Source organism: Physella acuta, unplaced genomic scaffold, assembly GCF_028476545.2.
Source record: "Physella acuta isolate Inbredline_101_S28 unplaced genomic scaffold, ASM2847654v3 ptg000741l, whole genome shotgun sequence".
Lineage (NCBI taxonomy): Eukaryota > Metazoa > Mollusca > Gastropoda > Physidae > Physella > Physella acuta.
In genome coordinates, this window is record NW_026732259.1 from 596924 (window position 1) to 619314 (window position 22391).

Consider the following 22391-nt stretch of genomic DNA (forward strand, 5'->3'; position numbering starts at 1 on the left):
ACAATGTCAATAAAACCAGTAGTCAGGAATTACAAAAAACAAAGAGCACAAAGAAAACAATGTCAATAAAACCAGTAGTCAGGAATTACAAAAAAACAAAGACCACAAAAGAAAACAATGTCAATAAAACCAGTAGTCAGGAATTTAAAAAAACAAAGAGCACAAAGAAAGAATGTCAATAAAACCAGTAGTCAGAGATTACAAAAAACAAAGTCCACAAAGAAAACAATGTCAATAAAACCAGTAGTCAGGAATTACAAAAAACAAAGAGCACAAAGAAAACAATGTCAATAAAACCAGTAGTCAGGAATTACAAAAAACAAAGAGCACAAAGAAAACAATGTCAATAAAACCAGTAGTCAGGAATTACAAAAAAACAAAGACCACAAAAGAAAACAATGTCAATAAAACCAGTAGTCAGGAATTTAAAAAAACAAAGAGCACAAAGAAAGAATGTCAATAAAACCAGTAGTCAGAGATTACAAAAAACAAAGTCCACAAAGAAAACAATGTCAATAAAACCAGTAGTCAGGAATTACAAAAAACAAAGTCCACAAAGAAAACAATGTCAATAAAACCAGTAGTCAGGAATTACAAAAAACAAAGAGCACAAAGAAAACAATGTCAATAAAACCAGTAGTCAGGAATTACAAAAAACAAAGAGCACAAAGAAAACAATGTCAATAAAACCAGTAGTCAGGAATTACAAAAAACAAAGAGCACAAAGAAAACAATGTCAATAAAACCAGTAGTCAGGAATTACAAAAAACAAAGTCCACAAAGAAAACAATGTCAATAAAACCAGTAGTCAGGAATTACAAAAAACAAAGAGCACAAAGAAAACAATGTCAATAAAACCAGTTTATTTCCAACATGTCCACGTATACATCTAGAACCTTCACCATGTCCCACAAATTGCTCATACATAGATGGTAAATGGTGCACAGCTAACACAACTTCACCTAACACACAATCTAGGATTAACACAACAGCTACTTGTTCATTGGTACATCTAACACCATCACCCACACCTACATGGTAAACGTAAATGGTGCATAAGTAACAAAGCTTAGTTATACATAGTAATTAATGGTTCAAATAATAACAGACAAAGATGGGGAAGGGGGGGGGGGGGGGGGGAAGGGTAACCTGATAATGGTATAAGATGTCATTAGATAACAAGAAATGTCATGAGCTGGGCTTTCATAAGGGAATGTTTGAAATAAATTATAACAACATTGGTACAGGTGAAGTGATCTGGTGGACACAGAAGGAATACATATTTCTTGTATTACAGCCTACCTATACATCGGGGAGGGGGGGGGAGGGGTGGGGGGAGGGAGATTAATTACGGAAGGCTTGATATAAGATCTAATAATTGAGAGAGAGTACAATAATAAACTTTTGACCATATAGGCCTATTTAACTCAACAGACTAAGGTTTTATTAAAATAAATAAAAATAATTTTAACTGTGAAGAGCAAATACATGAAAAAAGCAGCAATATAAATGAAATTTTGATTGTAAATAAAAGATTTGACTTTTGAAATAAAACAAATTTGATTAAATTTAAAACAATAGAAAATATTTTTAGTAAGTTCAACTGTTGAACAGTGTTATTTCCCCTGACCCTTTTTACAAATCTCAATACTACTTTACCAAAATAATATTTAAGTGAGTTACCTCCCCTACCACTGATTATTAAATCAACAAAGTTTTTTAGGTAAACTCACAAAATTGTCTTTTAACACACATTAGAACAAAATAACTACATTTCTATATTTCATCCACTTACTGTCTCACTAAATTTACTTCTATTTTACACATGGGACTACATCATATATTGATAAAAATATACTTTAATAAAAATGTTTGGAGATAAAGTAAGCTTAAATATTTAATTGCCTTAACTTTATTGACAACAGATGGTACTATGACTGTGAGACAAGACTAGAATTCAGGATCAAAATCAAAGAAATGAATGACACATGTCAGTGACTTCAGCCATGTCATAATGACAAGTGCGTGACATCACAAGTCTCACTGACACAGATACAGACTAACACTCTGGACTAGAGGGTATGTATATCTCATGTCTATCTGAGAGGATCACAAACACTCAGGTGATGCTTGCTTACATGCTGAATCTGAGGTCAGTCAAGTTAATGTCATAAACTGTAACAATAGTACTTAATAGTGTTACATGTCATAAACTGTAACAATAGTACTTTATGGTGGTACATGTGATAAATGGTGATAAATGAGATACATGGTGACACAAAAATTGATGTACTTGATGGTGTTATATAATATAAATGATAAATGATAAGAGAGATTATTTTATAAATGAGGATAACAACATACGGGTAGCCAAGTGAAAAGATCAGCATGATGAAACAGGTAACTCTTCAACAAGAAATAATTTATCTAATGATTGTTTCTATTGCTATCTCAGGTTCTCTAAATAGAACACTGTCAACTAAGAAAGGCACATTTCTGGTCAAATCAACACACATAATTAGTATCACAATTTTTATGCATACGTAACCATAGAAACCTAAAGAAGGTGCAACTAACAATAAGTAAAAGTTTTGTAAAAAACTATTCCAGTACATTGTAATGCCAACTACACATTTTAAGTTTTGCCATAGTTTAATTTAGCAAACCAAAAACCTCATTTTTTTTAAATACAACAAAAAATATGAAATCTAGTAAAATATGTTTTAAAAATTTACATGCATATTCATATAAGTGAAATAAAAGTATTATGCAAAGGGGAAGTAATAAGTAGTAAAACAATAACGTGACCGGAAAGATGAGCAATGGAAAACTGCACAACGAAAGATTGCTCACAAAAAAGTGTGCAAGGGAAAATATGTTTTCTTAAATTGAGCTTTTATAGACATTAACAAAGTGTGACTAAATGTACACTGAAGCATGATAAAACATATTTCCACAAAATATTAGTATAATCAATTTGAATTTGCGCATTTTTCTGTTTGCGCAGTTATTTGTTGCGCAGTTTTCAGATTGTGCATTTTTCTGGAAACCAAACAAAAAACATCTTTCTGAGCTCTTATAAAAAAGTGATGATAATTTCATTATTGTGTAATTTTTAAGTCTATTTCATTAAAAAAAAAATAAAGTAATTTGACAAGTTTGAATTTACTAATTAAATTGAGCACAAGTAAATCTTATTCTTCAATCTACACCTTGTTAACAACAGTATAGGTCACTAAAAATGTTTACAACAAGACCAATGTTTAACTCTAACTATATTGAAGACTGGCAGTTTTATTATATAGAAATCTAAATGATAAAATATTTTTAAAACAAGTCACAACTTTAGAATTGATTAAATAGAACTACATCTTAGCACTTAACAAAACAAAACAAATTTTCATTTGGTAAATCATAAACCTCAAGGTTAAAAATAAACCTTTAAAAATATTCAGCAGTTTTCAACTTTAAAATAATCAAAATGAGAAAATGAAGGAATTCCAAGCGAAAAACAATTCTATATCACAGCTTGCATAAATCATTAATTTCAGGTGTAATAAAAGCTCTGTATTAGCTAAACAAAATAAAACCGTGATACTGCCCTGTTAAGAAACTCAGAAACACTAGACAGCTGTGGCCAGATAATGCTGCATTGTCCACTTCTGAGATAGTCTGTCATCACATGTGTTGATTACAACTAGTTCACCACTTTTGTTGCCTCCCGTGTCTAAACATTTGTTTGATGACTTGTGGATCACTGTGTTCTTTGACTGAAAGCAAGAGAATAATAGAAAAAATACATCTCAATTTAATAAATGTAAAAAGCTGATGGTTGTTTTGTCATATATCCAAAATTTCTCTTTAAAAATTGATGTTTTTTAATTTAAAAAAAGTGTAAAAAGTTTGTTAACTATGTATCCAAATTTTTTTTTAAATTGTTTTTTTTTTTTAAAATATAAGTAAAAAAAGTTGATGGTTACTTTATCATGTAACAAAATTTCTTTTAAAATAAAATGTTTTTTTTTAATAAAAGACAAACAGTTGATGTTTACTTTATCATGTATCCACTGTTGACTTGATGAGCCGTGGCAAGGCATCAGTGAAACATGGCTGCCACTAGAACCACTTGCTTCCAGACAAGCCTCCTCCCTTCTCAGCTGGCCTTCATGTGTGAGAGAAAACACCTGCAATAAAGTCAACCATTAGACAGTGGAATAATGTTTTATTACACTACCCCTTCAAATGCTGAGGTCACAGAAACAGGTGAACATAACTTCACTTGCCCCATGGACCATCTGATTCAAATAGGGAACTTAACTTTTTTACTTTCTCGTATATAGGAAGTATAGAGAAAGTCTAGTAATCGTGCAAAAAAATAAAATAATTGAGATTTTTACAAATCTCGACGTTTTACACCTCACGGAAAAACATAATTTTGCAATCTTGTCCGTATGTCTGTGTGTCTGTCTGTGTGTGAACACGATAACTTGAGTACCGTTACAGCTAGGTTGACAAAATTTGATATATAAGTATTTTATCAAAATCGTAGATCCGTATCAACTTTTGAGCGATTAAGTGGTACTTTTTCTACTTTGAATTTTTCAAAAGCCTATAATAACGTGAGTACTATTTCAGATAGATAAATGAAATTTCACAAGTAAGTAAAAGATCTAATTCTATACCTTCTGTCAAATTTTGAGCAATTTCTGTTGACCTGAAGTACTAATTTACGCTATTTCCGATTTCTCAAAAAACGCTTGTAAATTTATAAAGTACTAATAATAATCTTGCGCACTATTATGCACATTTTGTTTTGGCGTTCGCTTGGTGCGCAATTCTTTATTCTATGAGATACTATTCTATTTTTAAAAGCTTAAGTAATTAAAAATCATGTCTATATTCTAAGTTATATAAGAATATTCGAGAAAGTTTAGCGGAGATCACTCCCGGTTTATTTATTTAGTATTGTTATTTCTTCTGTGTTTTAAAAATGAAACCACCAATACTTTCTGAACTAGGTTTTTATAAAAATGGAATACTAAGAATGCCCAATCCCAGTTATAAATGATTTAAAGTAAACAAGACAATGAGACAGGGACTAAGGAAAAATCATATTTCTACTACTTCTTTATTTTGTTGTAGTGTTAATTTTAAGTTAAGCTAATTTTAAAAATTTTGCTGAACAAATTGTGATGCATTAATGTACGATACTGTTTTTTGAGACCCTGCTGAGTATTATGCTAATAGTAGGACAGTAAGTATGGCTTTAATTGTGCAGCAGAACGATATAATTTCAAGTACGAAAAAAGTTTTTATAAAAACATATCCCTACTAGATATCACAGTGCAGACATGCCTACCCCTGGCAACCAAAAGTAGGAACAGTCAAACAGAAAAAGAGGAATTTGAAGCAAAAAAGAGGAACATAATTTTTTTAATCCACGGTTGCTTAACCAATAATAATCTTAAATTAACTATGGCTGTCCCTTTCGATCTCCCACACTGAAATTGTTTAGCAAATTTATCTTCTTTGAACATTAGTTTAAAAGCTTTAGAAAATTTATCTAATGAAGCAAGTGGCAAATTCATTTCAGTAACTAGATCTAGATCAACTAGCATAACTTCAGCAACATAACATCATTGATCGATTTTTTTAGGCTTAGTCGAAGTAAAAAACAATTCAACTTTTTTTATTCTTTGACTAGCTTAGCTAGCTCCACGTGTTTAGCACTTGCATTGTGCTTGGTAATGTCGTTTATTTTAAACTCACAATTACAAATCTCATAATGAGCATTTGTTTCACAATTCTTTCCTTTTTTGACAAAAGGAAATTCTTCCGAATATTCCGTTCTGAAGCACTGAACACGATTTTTTGACGTTGAAGGGGATTCCCCGATCTCAGATACTGAACGTTTCAGCATTTTTCAACAAGGAAACGGAAGTAAACAGGGAACGCCGTTCACTTCCGTTTCTAGTTTTCTGGGGGGAAATTCGCATTTTTGCTGATAATTTTCTTTTTCCTTTTTTTTAAATAACTTTTTTGATTATTTTTGAAAAGAATTCGGAACAAAACGAGTCCAAGTCGGAACAAATTACTTTTGAGGGTAAAAAAGCGGAACGGTTCCGCTTTTGGCGGGACGGTAGGCATGTCTGACAGTGTATTGTGCACAAATGTTGGATCCTACCTGACTAGCACTTCCTCCATTCTGGCAAAAAAACATGCCAATGTCAAAGACAGACTTCTCATCTTTTTGTAAAGTGTCCAGACAGAGGCTAGATTCTGGATTGCGCACCTGAACATTGATACAAGTCAGTCAGTGTTCACATGATGTATGCTCAAACAAAGTGTACACAAAATGGAAGTTAAGGAAGTAAAGAGGGTTAATCCTATATAGCAATGAACATAAAAACTTATATGCCGTAAATACAAAATACAATAAACTCTACTTCATGTGTATTATGGAAGTACGGGTAATTAACTTTTATATCATGAATGTGCACTGTAACCAACACAGAGAACAATTTGAAGGAAATTTGGCCAACATTTTAATAATTTGTCTGGCTAAATGGGAGGTTCAGCCTATAGTAAAAGGTGCACTAAGTCTGCCAATGTGATATAATAATGTGATTAGGTTTGTTATAGTACAGCTCCAGATATTAGACTGAAAGAAGATGACTTACCATACCCCATGCCTGGACATTCTCATCAGGGATGAACTTTTCTGGGTAAACATTGTCTAGGTACCATTTAAAACTCTTACACTTTAATCTCTCACGTAGAGCTTTCCTCTCTGATATGTCCCCATAGTCTTGTGACTAAAGATAGAAAGAAATCAATCATCAGCTTACAGTAGTGCTCAGTGTAAAAAAAAAAATTAGTCACGTAACTAAGATTTAAATAACTAGAAAGGCCCAAGTAAAAAATATATAACACACCTTCGGGGGTGGGGGTCAAACATGATTATTTGTTTTTTGCTAATTAAATAATTAATAAGAGATCTTAAACTATAACCACAGTAGCAGGAGAAACAATGTGAGCATCAGTGAGGTAATGTACTGACCAGCAGGTCTCTGCGATGTGTGTAGAATAATCTCTTATAGTCATCCATCCACACCTCAGCTAAACGCATTGAGTTTATGCCATGGGTATCTACATTACCTGCAGATAGAAAAGTTGTAACATTAGCTAATGACATCATGGGTATCAAATACAGACTGTATCATTAGCTTTTGACAACTTAAGTATGTTCATTGTGTCACAATCCTGGAAACATATGCTGAGTTATAGTTATGTTCAGCTCATTCATTCAGGTGGTTTTGTGGGCAATGTTTCAGGTGGTATTTGTGGGGAATGTTTCAAGTGGTATTTGTGATCAAAGTTTCAGGTGGTATTTGTGTGGAATGTTTCAGGTGGTATTTGTGTGGAATGTTTCAGGTGGTATTTGTGGGGAATGTTATAGGTGGTATTTGTGGGGAATGTTCTAGATGGTATTTGTGGGAAATGTTTCAGGTAGTATTCGTGGAAAATATTCTAGGAGGCATTTGTGAGAAATGATCTAGGTGTTATAGATGGGGAATGTTTCAGCCTATTAAACGGGAAATGTTCTCTAAGGTGTGAACTAGTGAATGAGCATGGCATTTACCTGGAAATGTGTAAGGGTGACTGGACAGAGCGATGTGACTTAGACTTACCTGGAAATGTGTAAGGATGACTTGACTGAAAGATGTGACTTAGACTTACCTGGAAATGTGTAAGGGTGACTGGACCTGAATATGTGACCCACACGAGAACAAGGAACAAACTCCAGCTTGCCCCCACACATCCATACCTAGCCAAGAGGAAAAACAGAAAACCTTTGGGAATCAGGTAACATCAACTACTTTACAAAAAACCTTACGTAACCAACTATTTTACAAAAAAACCTTCTGTAGCATCAACTACTTTATAGAAAACCTTACGTAACATCAACTACTTTACATTAAAACTTATGTAACATCAACTACTTTACAGAAAATTGAAGTGCGACTAGGTAAAGAAGATTTACTGTATTTAACCTAGGTACCATTGGCAAGATATATAACAGAAGTCATATCGGCCAAAACAGAAATATTAAAGATTCCTCTTTAGATCTAGCGATCCATTATAAAGATGAAGTAGAGTTCTTGTTTCTTGACCTCAGCATAAGAAGGTCAGATGTGGTCAGCACTATGCCCAGCCACCTTTACTTTTCCAGAGTTAGGTACCTATCAGAGCTGGATGGACTCAGAGAGGTTCCAGTGACTTGAACCTGGATTCAAACTCAAGACTCTGAGGTTAGTAATCTAGCACTCTAACTCTAGACCACACCTTCCCACAAAATACAGCAACATTAGACATACAATATTTCAAGAAAAAGATATTCCAAAGTCCATTAGTTCTGAAAATGCTTAAAAACAGCACTGTATTGTGCTATAAAAATATGTGTATTAAACTATGTGTCTACAGCCTTACCCTAAACGACAGCTCCAGATTTTCACCTCCCCATACAGCCATGCCAGGATCATAAGCTCCAATTTCAAAGAAAAAATTGCGCTCTACGGCCAACAAGCCCCCAGCCATGGTAGGGGATCTGTTTAAAGTTAAAAAAAAAAACTCGGTTAACCAAAACACCAAATATCTTTTCCTTCAGACTAGTTGAGTCTTTTTTTTTTCACAAAAAATATTTTCAAATAATCTTTGTTATCTTAATCAAAATTCTAAATTCATGAGCATATGATTTATAATGGTAAAGCTGTGCACACATTGTGGTTTAACAAACTTTTTCACTTTAAAGATGGGGGGAACTATATTAAGTAATTATACAATTCTTTAAATGTCTGTGTGTGCATTCATAAAGCCAACATACAGTGTCGACAAACCTACAATGGAGATGGTGGTGACCAAACCAATATACCCGTCTTGCCTCCAAACCAAAAAGGACATATAATCTACACCCAAGTGTCAGTTGACTTAGAGACAACAAATATCAAGTAACATAGTTATGTCAAAGCAGGGGAGACTAGCGCATTAATTTACTCTGCTTAATTAAACAGAAAAAGTTTAGTTAAAATTAAATGCTTCTAAAGATTATATATATATATATATATATATATATATATATATATATATATATATATATATAGAGAGAGAGAGAGAGAGAGAGAGAGAGAGAGATATATATATAGATATATATATATATATATATATATACACACACATAAATATATATATATACACACATAGATACATATATTTATTTATTAAAAATATACATAATTTACACCAAATTTTATATATATATTTATTTAAAATATACATAATTTACACCATTTTAACCCAATGATTTAAATAGCAATGTTCTACAAGGCTGAGGTGAAACAATAGAATAGAAACACACAACTAAAACAGCACAATAGAGAAAAGATTCTGAATCTCAGCCTTTGTAATCCCCATGAGAAAACTACACCTGGCCATAAAAAGGTTGAAGCAAATAAAAGAGGCTTTGTGGACACAATAAAATCAATGCTGTCACAAGGGAGTGAAAGGACATTATGTTCAGAAATGTGTAGATATTCATTTACTTTATCTCAAACGTTATTTTAGTTTCAAGTGCAAGCTTCATATGTGTCAGGTCAATGTAACATGTAAAGTCCCTGGTTTCTTGTAAAAGAAAAACTTGATCAATAAATAAAAACTTTTAGTAGATTAAGTTTCAGCTGACACAATTTTAGCATTAAACCTAATCCAAAACCTGAAAGGTCCTAAAGATTAAGATGTAGCTTATATCCTACACATCTAGCATAAAACAGAACATGGATGACAAGACATCTATTACCAGGACACATTGAACAATATCAACAATAAAGGTAGGGGGATACTGAAACATGGTTGGAAAAAATGTTTGAAAGGTTTAAAATTACTGTGTTAGACTTGTAGGGTGTTAAAAGGTTGGTACACAAAAATAATCTACAAGACTACAGGCAACAATACTGGAATCAATCAAACTAGAAAAAATGTTAAAAAAAAGATCAAACCCCACTCCTGAGGTGCAAGAAGAAGCAAATCACCTGCCAGCCTAGAAGCCTCTCTTACCGTACAGGTGTGGTATACGCAGGATTATCTACAGCCCTGGGGCTGCCATCCTGCCAGGTGAAGTGAAGGCTCCAGGTGAAGCCACCTATCTGATAGCCACCATTACTAGAATACTCTAGAGTCTTGTCATCTATTGCGTCTATTATTGGACAAAGCACTGCGGTCCTGTCCTCAGCTATTCGACTCAACAAAGGCTCAATCCTAATAACAGAAGGCGGAGCTTTTTAACTCACTGGGGATTTTACACGCAATGCCACAAGTCGCCAGGTTACATTTTATCGGATTTTCTGTTGCCTTGCTTTTAACCAACGTAGCTTTTTGTAAATATGAGAGAATTGAAAGTAACGGAACACTTCCCCAAGCTAAAATCTTTGAACACTGGAAAGTAGAGAAGAAAAGATGAGCTGGTAACAAATTCCATAGAATACTGAAGTTACCTATATGGCTCTATTGGAGAACTGCGCCTCTGTACCTCGCGGTTGGGCATGGGCCTCCAGGAGAAATGCAAGCTCCACCAAAAGCCACCCACACTGGCGCTGCCTGTGCCACCATACTGGAGTGTATTTTTATCAATCAAATCAATCTCAGGACACAGAACAGCTGTGCGATCTTCATGTATTCTGTTCAGTAAAGGTTCAATCCTGTAGGAGAAAGCTAGTCATAGGTACAAGCCCTTTAAACACCAATAGTTGTAAGTAACACCAGAGAAATATTATCACTACAACCTGACCGGTTAGAAACATAACCAAAAAATCTGCAACAGCCAAGAAATTGGTTAAAAAATAATGCAAGGCAACATATCTCTAAATGGGGTCTGGTATGTGTTTAACATGTATCTCATGTTAACTTAAGTTTACTAATGACTTGTGGCATTGCTGTGTAAAGAGTAAACTCATTGTATAATAATGTGCATAATTCTAAAAAACAAAAACTACATAGTACATGATCATTTAAGTTAAAATGAACTAAACTGCCATCTTTACAATATGGCTAGACTAATGTTAGCTTAATGAGGCTGGATAAGATATTAGCGTAATGTCATGAGTACAAAGCTACTCACCAGCCAGTGTTGACCTCACAGTGTGAGTCTAAAAATATCAGCACATCCCCTGTTGCTGCTTTGGCACCGGCTATCTTTGCCCTGATGAGTCCTGATCTCTCAGTCGTGCGCACTAGACGAACTACTCCATCAGGCCAAGTGTCGGCTATGTAGTTCTCCAACTTCTCTTTCAGGAAATCTACATAACACAAACAGCCGTTAATGGGTTTTTTTAATGTGTCTCAGCTATGTTAACTGATGCTTATGTTAATGACTTAAATGACTGACAGCCTGGCATGACTGACACCTCCAGGGCATGACTGAAACCCAAGATGATGACTAACATCCTATATTGCATTGACTGATAGCTAGTAGAAAAACATCTAATATGATCAGATTGCATCCAGGATTAAACAATAAACTAAAAAATATTGGCTATGGTAGATATGAGCGCAGATAGTAGTTCCCTGTGTTTGGAGAAAACAAGCTGTAACCTAGGGGAAGTGATGGTGGTGGTGATTTTATAAAACACTTAGACAGAACTCAGGTTTTGTATGAAATAAATACAGTAAAGAACAGATATTTTTAAATCTATTAAAAACCCTACTACCTGAGTAGCATCTACCTCCACAGGTAACTTAAAAAAGCTGAAAGATTAACATACCTTTATCAGAGAAGTCATCTAACAAGACCACCTCGTGCAGGTAATCTGGGGGTGATCTATTGACAACACTATGGGCTGTCCTCAGTAGTGGGGACCAAGCTTCATTGTGGAATATAATCACCACGCTGGCTTTTGGCAGTTTCTTAGGGTACTCTATTGATCTGCACCTAGAGGAAGGTATAGACTTGTGGTAACACAGTAAACCATTCATAAAATACTTGCTAATACCTTGCTTAAAACAAGAGATTTACTACTGTGATTGTGTAGATTATGAACAATTTTAACTATTAAAAATGTAGATTTGGTGGAGTCTGAGGATGTAATGGATTAATCATAATTTTAAATTAATTTTGAGAGAAAATTGTCTGTACTTATTTTTTTTTTTTTTAAATGATGGGTGATTTTAGCCCTAGTTTAAAACTTGATAGAAAAAAGTGTTATTCTGTGAACGTTTATTTCTTCATATTGTCTGATGGAACTTACCTCGAATCTCGGACATCAACAAGAGATCTTTCTAAAGATATTTTGTCACTAGCAATCCTGTTGAAAGCTTCTTTATCTAAGAGGCTGTCGGCCAGCTTCTTCTCCTCCCCCTCCAACAACACAGCTGCACCCTGTTCACCATGACCCTCACGGTACGGCTCTGACTGTTTGTATCTCTGGTAGCGGATGTACCTCACAGAGTACTGGGTTAACCCAGCAGCAGAGAAGTTGATCAAGTCAAAGTAGTATGCCAGCCCAATGAGCAATGTCATCAAAAGTATAAAAAACAAAATTGTCGAACGTCTCCTTCGTATATATCTGGAAAGCATACTCATTCTTCTACAATAGGGTTTTTAAAAAAAAAATAGGCTACACCATACAGGACCTGAAATCATACATAAAAAATAGTTACAAGTTTTCACGTTTTAGAATGTAATAGAATGGTTTATAACATTATTGTTGCTGGTGTATAATGCAGTATTAAGTAGTCACAAAGGAACAAACTGAAAAAACAACAGACAACTAAGAAAGAAAAATCTGTAACCATATAAACAGATGAATGAATGGAACAGAGGGCACTATAAGATTTTATCTTAAAAAGTATTTTATAAACATAAGCTGAACTTTAACACAAAGGGAGTTAACTTGCATAAAATTAATTTGGCTAAAATTTTGGGATGTGTATAAAGTACTCAATACAAGTGAGAAAAAGAAATTGGAGTTGATTGTCCTACCTTCAAGAGTGAAATATTTTAATTTTGAAACCTTAAATATCCTCAGTATGTAAGAAACAAAAGATTATAAAGTGGTGTATTGAATTTATATAAAATAAGCTCAACAGAATCAATAGAAACATTAAGATCAAGAACATCTAAATGTTTGAGTTTAATGTACCTTGTCAATAGTATTGATTTACATGTTTGAGACAACGTGTTTGTTACCAAAAGGGATTGTGATGAAAAAAGAAGAGCTCCATCTTAATGAAGGGTTTGTTCAAAGTGGAGTGTTCAAATTATATTAAGACAGAATTGATGCCAAAATAAAATTATTGTTTTGTGACCCACCAGATAATAAAACAATGTTTAGTAAGTTGAAGTTTCAACACAGATATTCACATCTACAAAAAGTAAAATCTTTACCCCCTCCCCCCCCCTCTCCCCCACATACACACACAAAAGAGCTTCAGAGTGATGTTAACATATTGTACCTCTTTGTGCCACAAGCTAGTTAGCTCATTTATAGTGCAATGTATTTCAGTCATTTTTACTTAAGAAACAAATCACTTCCTGTTGAAAAGCATCCTATTCCGACTCTCATTCTTATTTTTATATTTCATCACATCCCTCCGGCCTGCAAAAATTTTGATCCTATCTCATAATTATTAATACTAGACTGTATATGTCTATGTCAGAATGATGACTTTCAGAATAAGGCCCACATACTATTACAGTTCTTCTAACTTTGTAATACCATGAGCATATACACCAGCCAGCCTTACACTGCATTGATAACAGACAGGTCTCCCTTCAAACAATTTCCAAAACAAACGTCATAAATAAACTTATTATTTGCTAAAAACATTCTGAAGTCAGACTCCCCCCCCCCCCCCCCAACAGTCTATTTACTCCAATAGAATCCTTTGATAGTGTTAAGAAGAGAATGCAATCTTAGAGACCTTTTAGTCCTGAGTTGCCTGCCCCCTAATAAATCTCCACCAAGGTTGGCACTATACACTGTTTGCATAAATGCAATACATGTAACTTCCCACTTTAGATGGAACCCTCACAATTTACAGTCGCGTGAGTTCCATAATGTGGATTACTTCAACCAAAGCAGTCAATGCAACATCTTTGATATTGAACAAACAGGGAAACAATTGCCTGCAATCAATTAAAAAAAAAAGTCTTCCTGTGGCTAACCATTTAAAAAAAGAGTACACACTACACTAAAACCAACTTTTGTGTGACCCTTGTCTGTAACTGATATAAAAGTTGCAAATGCAGGGAACTTGAAAATAATTTTTTGTGTTTAAGGTTATACCCAATTTTTGTGTTTAAGGCTATACCCCTGTTTCTATTTATTTACATCAAGCCTTAATTATAACCTGTAAGACAACTTACAAGTGTTCATAATTTGTGAATTCGACAGTACCAACGCTGCCACTGAAAATATTTGCTTTAAAACACTATCAGTAGCTCGTTAAGGACGATAACCCCACCTCCTTTTCTCAAACCCTACCCCAGACCCCTCTTACTTACCTCCCCTAAGTTTAAAATTAAAATCGTTTCAAACTAAATTATCAGCCCCTAATAGCCGTCACTAAACCCGGCTCTACGATTGTAAACATTAAGCGTGAACCACAGCTCAACAGACCATGTAGGTGGTTAAGGACGATAACCCCCCCTCCTTTCCCCAACCCCTCCCCCTCCCGTGAAAGTAAACTCCTCTTAGTTACCTCCCCTAAGTTTAAAAACGTTTCAAACTAAATTATCTGCCCCTAATAGCCGTCACTAAACCTGGCTCTACGATTGTAAACATTTAGCCTGAACCACAGCTTACCAGACCATGTAGGAGTGGGGGTGGTAGGGAGCGCGCTTACAGCTTGGTGTTTTCTATTATCTCCAAGAAGAGAATTATATATATAGATTTTTTAAAAATCTATTTTAATAGCCTATTTAAATATAGGCTACTATAAACAGCTAACATGCAAATGACCAGAAAAACCAGGTAATTGTTGAGCTATGCTCATCTTTTTCGGTCCAGAATTGGCCAAGTAAAAAAGTAAAAAGAGCTCAAAATTGAATAAGTTAAAATATAGGCCTATATTTAGGCCTATAAATTATAGATTCTATAGAATAGATAGATCTAGATCTACTAACTAAGATCTAGATTTTAATTCTAGATCTACTAGACTAGATAAAGTAAAAACAAGAATTAAAAGTGTAAAAAGTAAAAAGAAAGTGTTTTTTAGTTAAGGCCTAGATCTAAGTCTAAGTAATACTATGTAGAAATCTACTAAGTATTAATTTAGCTAGGCCAATGCAAAAATTTAATTTCAGTAAAACAATATAATAGTTACATATTTGGGTAGAGGCTGCCAATCTGATTACAGATCAGTTTGAATTTTCAAAATCTGACCATAAACAAAAAAGTTATGAATTTTTTAGTGATTAAAAAACAGCAGTTTTTTCAGACAACCGGGGTAGACCCTGAAAGAGGAAAAATACTGGGAGGGTATGGACCAAATTTTTAAGCGTTTTTCACTAAAAGTGGTATAAAAGCCAGAATACTTTATCAATTGATGTAATTTTAAGACATTTTATAGATTTTTGTATGCTGAATCCAATGATGCTATTTTAAAAGGTGTCCTTCGATTACTCAACCTACTAATCTCATAGATTATGTAATACCCCCCTTTCAATTTTTTTTTAAACATCTAATAATCAATGTGATAAGAAGTCATTCTTTAAATGTAACGCTGTTTTAATCTAAAATATGACATTTGTATATGCTCAAGCTAATGGTAGATTTAAAATGGTCCAACATTGTTACATAACTATCAAATGTTAAGGTTATGTAATCCCACCCTTTGCTCAAAATATACCATGAATTTGTTTTAAAATCACTTTTGCTCATTGTCAGTTAACTTCAAGTTAATAGCCTACTAGAAGAAAATATAACTAATCAAGTTTTTCAATACAATGAGAAGAATGCTATAGTAAAATTGTGATTATGTAACTTCTTAAAAGATGTTATGTAATCTATGTTCAATACTATAGGCCTACTCTGTTCCAAAATTAAAGGCCTATCTCATTATAATTATATTTCTTGTTATTTTAAATATCTTAATCCTTTTTGCTATAGAATTAGTCTAGTTACAAATGTGTTTGATCAGAATCAGAGTGTGCTTTATGGTAATTACGTAATATTACTACCCATATTAAAGTTAATCATTTTTACAATGTCAATAAAATAAACTTTGGAGGAAAATATTTTTTTAAAAAAAACTTGTACAAGGTATAGTTAAGTTATAGATCTATAACATACATTTATATTTAAGCCCAATGTTTATGCTAGTAGTAAGTAGGTTTATGTATTTTGTAAGCCTACCAGTAGGCCTTTTACAATTAATAACTTTCTTAAGAAAAAAGCACGTGTTTGAGTGCTTGACTGTGTAGATCTAGTAGATTCTAGAAATTGTGTAAGATTACCGTGTTTGGCTATACGTGTTTGGCTATACACAGACACGTGTACCACCACAAGCTTTTGCCTAGATTTTGTTTAATCTGACTAGCCAGATCTTCTGACCAACGAATTTTATTGCCCTATTACGTAAACACGACCGCTGGGTAGGCTAGTCGGCCAACCCGATGAACGTGTCAGATGAATATTATGTAATCTCAGAGACAAAAGTCTGGCAAGATTTCCTGATCTATGCCCGAGGGTTAGTAACATCAACTCCACAAAGTGAAGGGGGAGGGAGGTGGGGTATGAAACCACCGTGTACCGTACGAGTGTTATACAACATCAAAAGCGATGCTCGTCGGCTTGTCGCGTCACGGACTAGTGGGGGCGGGGTGAGGTTATGGGTGTTACATACGGTGTAGGATGGTCAGTGGGTACCCCCATCCACCCCACCCCATTTTGGTCGATTTGACAAGCTAGTAACCCCCACGTTGTTAGTGGTATTAACATTTGTAGAAAAGAGCCCCGGATATAATTTAATTTATTTTTCAAGCCATTTTTACGAAAATGTAATGTACACAATAATGAAACGTTACACGAATCACAAGCACATCACAGCATTGTTTGATCGGGCCGAAGCTATTCGGATTAATTTCTAAAGAAGATTAATTTTGACTATTAGTCCTCAGCCGTAAATACTAACAAAACTTTTGTTTGACATTTCAATGGATTAAGACAAAGTTATGCAACATGTCTGTGTGCTTATAAATATAAAGTAGCAATAGCCGTCGAGTCAAACACGGGAACACATGTATCTATCTTTAGACATTGTTTATAGTATCATCCAATCGGATCAAGCGCCTAGCGTCACGTGACCACACACTCGGCTGTGCCACACGATGTGTAGATCACCAATCAGTCGGACGGCGGCCGACGCGTTAACTTTTATTTTCGTTCAGTTTTAAAATGTATGGACGGCTTTATTACGAGGTGCTATAAGACATGTCATACATTAAAATAAACGACGGGATTTCGGGAATACAGCTCAGGGTTCAAATGTAAAATAATCATTAAAAAAGTTTTAAAAAACCCACGTTTTCTGATTGAACTAAAAAGTAGAAAATAAATGCTATAGGCCCTACATCACAATAATGCAAGCGATCACTCTACTATAAGCGATCAAAAACGTGGGGCGCCGAAGTAAAAGTTATATTACTATTGATTAGATAATACTATTGACTTTTATTAGGGAGCTTGTAGAGAGTCAACAGTATTAGAAACTGTAAGAAAATCACGGCGCCCCACGTTTTTGCTCGCTTATAGTAGAGTGATCGCTTGCATTATTGTGATGTAGGGCCTATAGCATTTATTTTCTACTTTTTAGTTCAATCAGAAAACGTGGGTTTTTTAAAACTTTTTTAATGATTATTATTTTCTACTTTTTAGTCTTTGTCTGTTTGTTTGCATTAAAATCTTGCTATCGATTTTATCTTTTCACTTTTTTTGGGTAAACGAAGACAACTCGTAAAAAGACAACTCGTAAAAAGACAACTCGTAAAAAACACGTTGTTTGAATACGTTACTGACTAGAACACATAGATTTGAACCCGTGTCGAGTGGGATAGCAATCGTGTGCCCAACCACTCGACCATATCGTCTCCCCCAAACTGGCCTACCTCCTGTAAGTTTAAACTCGGTTCAAGCTAAATTCTCTGCCCCTAAGCCTGTGGCGACATGTGATCGTTCGCTTCACTGCGCGCGAGGTACGCGTCGCTGGTTTTTTTTGTAATGGCTAGCAGAGGAGAATTATATATATAGATTATATAGCGGTCTAAAATGCTCAATAAAATGTTTCCATTGATCAATTTAGTAATAATAACAATTGAATATTCAATGGTCATCCAAAAGAAAGCTTCCCTGAAAATTTCAGCGCGCTAGCTAACTGGGAAGTGCCAGAAATTTCGATCGCAAGATTTGATTGGAAAGACAAACAAACAGAGAAAGCAAGTTAAAGAAAACGTGGGAAAATATGTCCAATAATAGACCGGGAAACTTGGTTCAACTTTGCGGTCCGATATCTCCACAAGTATTTAACTTATTTTGACCACGAACCCTGAGCGTTATACGTCTACATTTAATGTATTCGTCTGCCAAATTTAACTGTTGTAGTACGTAAACTCGATACGTGTATACAAATTTTGTAACGCGTCATCAGGTTAAAGACGGCGATTCGAAGCACAGCAGGGCGGTTCAGTCAGACAGCGGTCGGCGCGTCGTGTTTATATTTTCGGTCCACTTCAAAGTCTATAGACGTCCTTATTATAGGGCCTTATAGGACATATCATACATATTAATAAACGTCGAGATTTCAGGAATACAGCTCAGGGTTCAAATAAAAAATCGATCCATAAATAGCTCAAATAACTTAGTTTAACTTTGCGGTCTGATATCTCCAAAAGTATTTAACATATTTTAACCAAGAACCCTGAGCGTTATACGTGTACATTTAATCTATTCTTCTACCAAGTTTCACAGTTGTAGTACGAAAACTCACAGAGTCTATAGACTCCAAGTAACACCCCCCTTTTAAAAAGGTGAAAAAGCCTCCCCCCTAATCGGCACGTCGCCGCGGAGGGTAAAAAATGCGATTCAATCGGCGATTTCTTCAACGTCTGAAATAATACAGAAATCAAACTTATACAGTTAAAAAGGTTATTCAATTACGAACAGAATGATGTATAACATGTTAACAAAGACACAATAAAAGCATGCAAAAAATAGAGTTGAACATGCAGGGGGTAGGGAAAAGCCGATTTGTCCGATTTTCTCGGCAGCGGCATTGGCCTAGCTAATTAATTAGGCCTAAGTAAAGTTAGGCCTAAACAAAGTTTTGAAGTTTTTATTAGGCCCAAGTTTAATTTAAAGTTTAGTTTAATAATCAAAATTAAAGTAATTTAATTTAAAGTATTAAAGTAGGCCTAAATTTTAAAGAATAAAATAGGCCTAAATAAATAATAGTAAAGGGTAAAACTCCCTTTTAGTGTATTTTATTCCCCGCTTCATGTTCACCTCCAGTTGAGCGTAAATTATTATAAACACAACCGAAACACACAAAACGTTAGGAAAACACTAGATCTAGCCTACTTATTTTTATGAATGTGATTTTTAATTAGAAAAGGTAAAAATAAACATAAAAAAAGCATTAGAACTGTTCCAATTAAATATCGTGTGATCGTCAGCGGGAGAAAAATCCTTACACGGTCGCAGGTTCACTGTGAGTTCACAATTACTTTAATTATCAGCATACGTCATTGCTCGGGAAATAGCTGTTTAAAATTGTGTTGGCCTCAGTTTTGGGGGTCGTTGTAAGTTCATTAATGTTTATTTATAGTATAGTAAAAGATACTTGTAACAATACAAACTTAACCGCCTTGCAATTGTGAGTTACGTTTACGTACTTCACCCATTGCCATGAAAATTCTGACACACGAACATTGCACATTCAATATTCTAAATTAGGATTTTTCTCAAGTTTTGACAAAAGTAAATTATCAAAATCTAAAACAAAGTCAGTCTCTTTGTTTTTCTTATTCATTTTCATTCATTTGTTAAAACAAAAATACAATACAAATAAATAAATCGTGTTTTCCTAATGTTTTGGTGTGTTTCGGTTATCGGTTATTATAATAAAATACGCTCAACTGTAGGTAAACAAGAAGCGGAGAATAAAATACGCTAAAATGGAGTTTTACCTAATAGGGCCTAAAGATTTTAGATTAAATTAATTATTAAAGAATCCAAAAAAAAATGCAACTTACTTTCACTTTGTGTGTTTTTTTAGGCCTACTTTTTCTTTTTATATTTTTATTTCTCTTTTGGACTAGATCTAGCTGCACTAGACTACTACTGTAACTAGACTAGACTAGCCTCTAGATAAAATTTTATGGTAATCTATTGTTTTGGGTACGTAAAATCGCCCGCGGCTATTTATGTACGAAAACGTTACCTCATTGTCAAGGCTTTAATAGAAGTATATTGTCATATATTTGTGTCAAATATTATAGATAAATGAATAATAAACCTAAATCAATGGCTAAATATATGACATAAAATTTTTGAGAGCAAGATTTGCTATATAAACAGCAGCCATTTGTAAAATAGAGTGGCTTCCCCCTGAATCTGGCGCTAAAAGCTTATAAAAATAAAACTTCGACAAGATGGCTGCTATAGTAAATAAGCATGGTTGCATCTGTTGGAAACATCGCTAGTTTGGTAAAATCACGATATAGCGTCGGTTATTATTCCGGAACTGTACAGCAGTAAAAAACAGTAAAACCATGGCGTAGTCTGTCGAGCCGTTCCGGAAACCACCGAAAATACTGTAAACCATCATTTATTTGCCGCCATATTATTTTTAATACATAATGTTTAAAAATGTGCAAGGATTGATTTTAGTTGCATTTTAAATACTGTTTTGCTAATTATTTTGTATTTCTAATTATTTTAAGTGTATGTGCTAATTATTGCTGCTACTAAACATTATTCCAGTTATTCTTACTACTTTCTTTAGTTAATCTAATCGTCTTATTATTTACTAACAGAACTAGAGCTGGCTGTCGCAAATCTTCTGCAGGTTTTTTCTGTTTCTTAAAAAAAAAATCATTAATTACTACACTCGACTTTATTAATAATATTTAGATTTACTAATTGTTGCTAATTTTTTTGTCAGTTAAACATTAAATTAAGATAAAACATTAATTTAATGCATTTGACTTTATTTTTATTTCACCGGTCAAATAAACTATGATTTACAGTAACGAATGTTACCGAAACTCAACGAACATTACCCAATAATTTCCGACGCTATATCGTGATTTTACCCGCTACTAGTCTTCATTTATTACGGAAAAGTTTTAATTCAATTGTTTAAAAACAGGTACATAAATGAATCAAGGAAACATTTTTGAATTTTTTAAAACATAAATCCTCCTCAAAATGTGAAATAATTATTAAAATTTAAGGAGTCACCTGTTTTTCACATTACAAATCGCGGGCGATTTTACGTACCCAAGACGATAGATTACCAATTTTATTATTTTAATTATAGGTTAACCAACTTACTGAATATAGATCTAGAATCTAGATCTGTGGAGTAGATTTAGAGATCTAGAATGATTAGACTAGATCTAGGTATCGATCTAGATATAGATCTATCTAGAATCTAGGAATCCACTGCTGACACATCTTCGCTAAAAAAAAAACTCATAGGCCTAGGCCTAGGCCACACAGATTGGATCTGTTGTCATTTTCCCGTAAGAATTTTTATGGCCCAAGTAAAAAGTGTATCGATAAAATTGTGACTTACGAAACAATAAATTGAGGCTAGATCTAGATCTGGTGAGGGGTGGAAGCAGGCGTTGTAACTGAAATAGCAATGTAAACAGAAAGTGTTATTTCAACGCCAAGGGTAGACAAAGGTACATATTCTGTACCTTTGTCTACCCTTGGCGTTGAAATAACACTTTCTGTTTACATTGCTATTTTAGATCCAGAGGCGTAGCGACCCTTCCCGGCGCCCGGGGCGAACTTTCAATTTGGCGCCCCCCCCCCCCCCCCGCTTATATATATATATATATATATATATTTATATATATATATATATATATATATATATATATATATATATATATATATATATATATATATATATATATATATATATATATATATATATATATACCTATATATCAGTGGTTCCCAACCTTTTTCGAGTGGCGACCCCCTTTTATAAAAAGTAAGTGACCCGCGACCCCCATAGAATTAAAAAGCCGAAATTAGTATGGAAATTAATAAGCATTAAAAAAAGATTTTCTAGTAGACTTTCAATATGAACTACTCTTGACAACTGTT

The 22391-nt window shown here is 34.0% G+C and overlaps 1 protein-coding gene across 3 annotated transcripts; it reads right to left on the reverse strand.

Moving 5' to 3' along the window:
• Nucleotides 1–843: 843 nt before the first annotated feature.
• Nucleotides 844–21718, reverse strand: LOC131950174 (putative N-acetylgalactosaminyltransferase 9). Of its 3 annotated transcripts, XM_059312229.1 has the most exons (13): nt 21603–21718; nt 12297–12681; nt 11814–11980; nt 11171–11348; nt 10548–10751; nt 10111–10311; nt 8491–8608; nt 7741–7828; nt 7061–7158; nt 6681–6815; nt 6185–6292; nt 4053–4184; nt 844–3770 (listed from the first exon to the last, which is right to left on the reverse strand). In XM_059312229.1, exons 2-13 carry the CDS (start codon nt 12629–12631, stop codon nt 3624–3626), a joined length of 1911 nt encoding a protein of 636 aa, XP_059168212.1. In that variant the 5' UTR covers nt 12632–12681; nt 21603–21718; the 3' UTR covers nt 844–3623. The 3 variants fall into 3 exon arrangements, with proteins under 3 accessions (XP_059168212.1, XP_059168211.1, XP_059168210.1); XM_059312228.1 differs by lacking the exon at nt 10548–10751; XM_059312227.1 differs by lacking the exon at nt 10111–10311.
• Between the last annotated feature and the right edge of the window lie 673 nt (nt 21719–22391).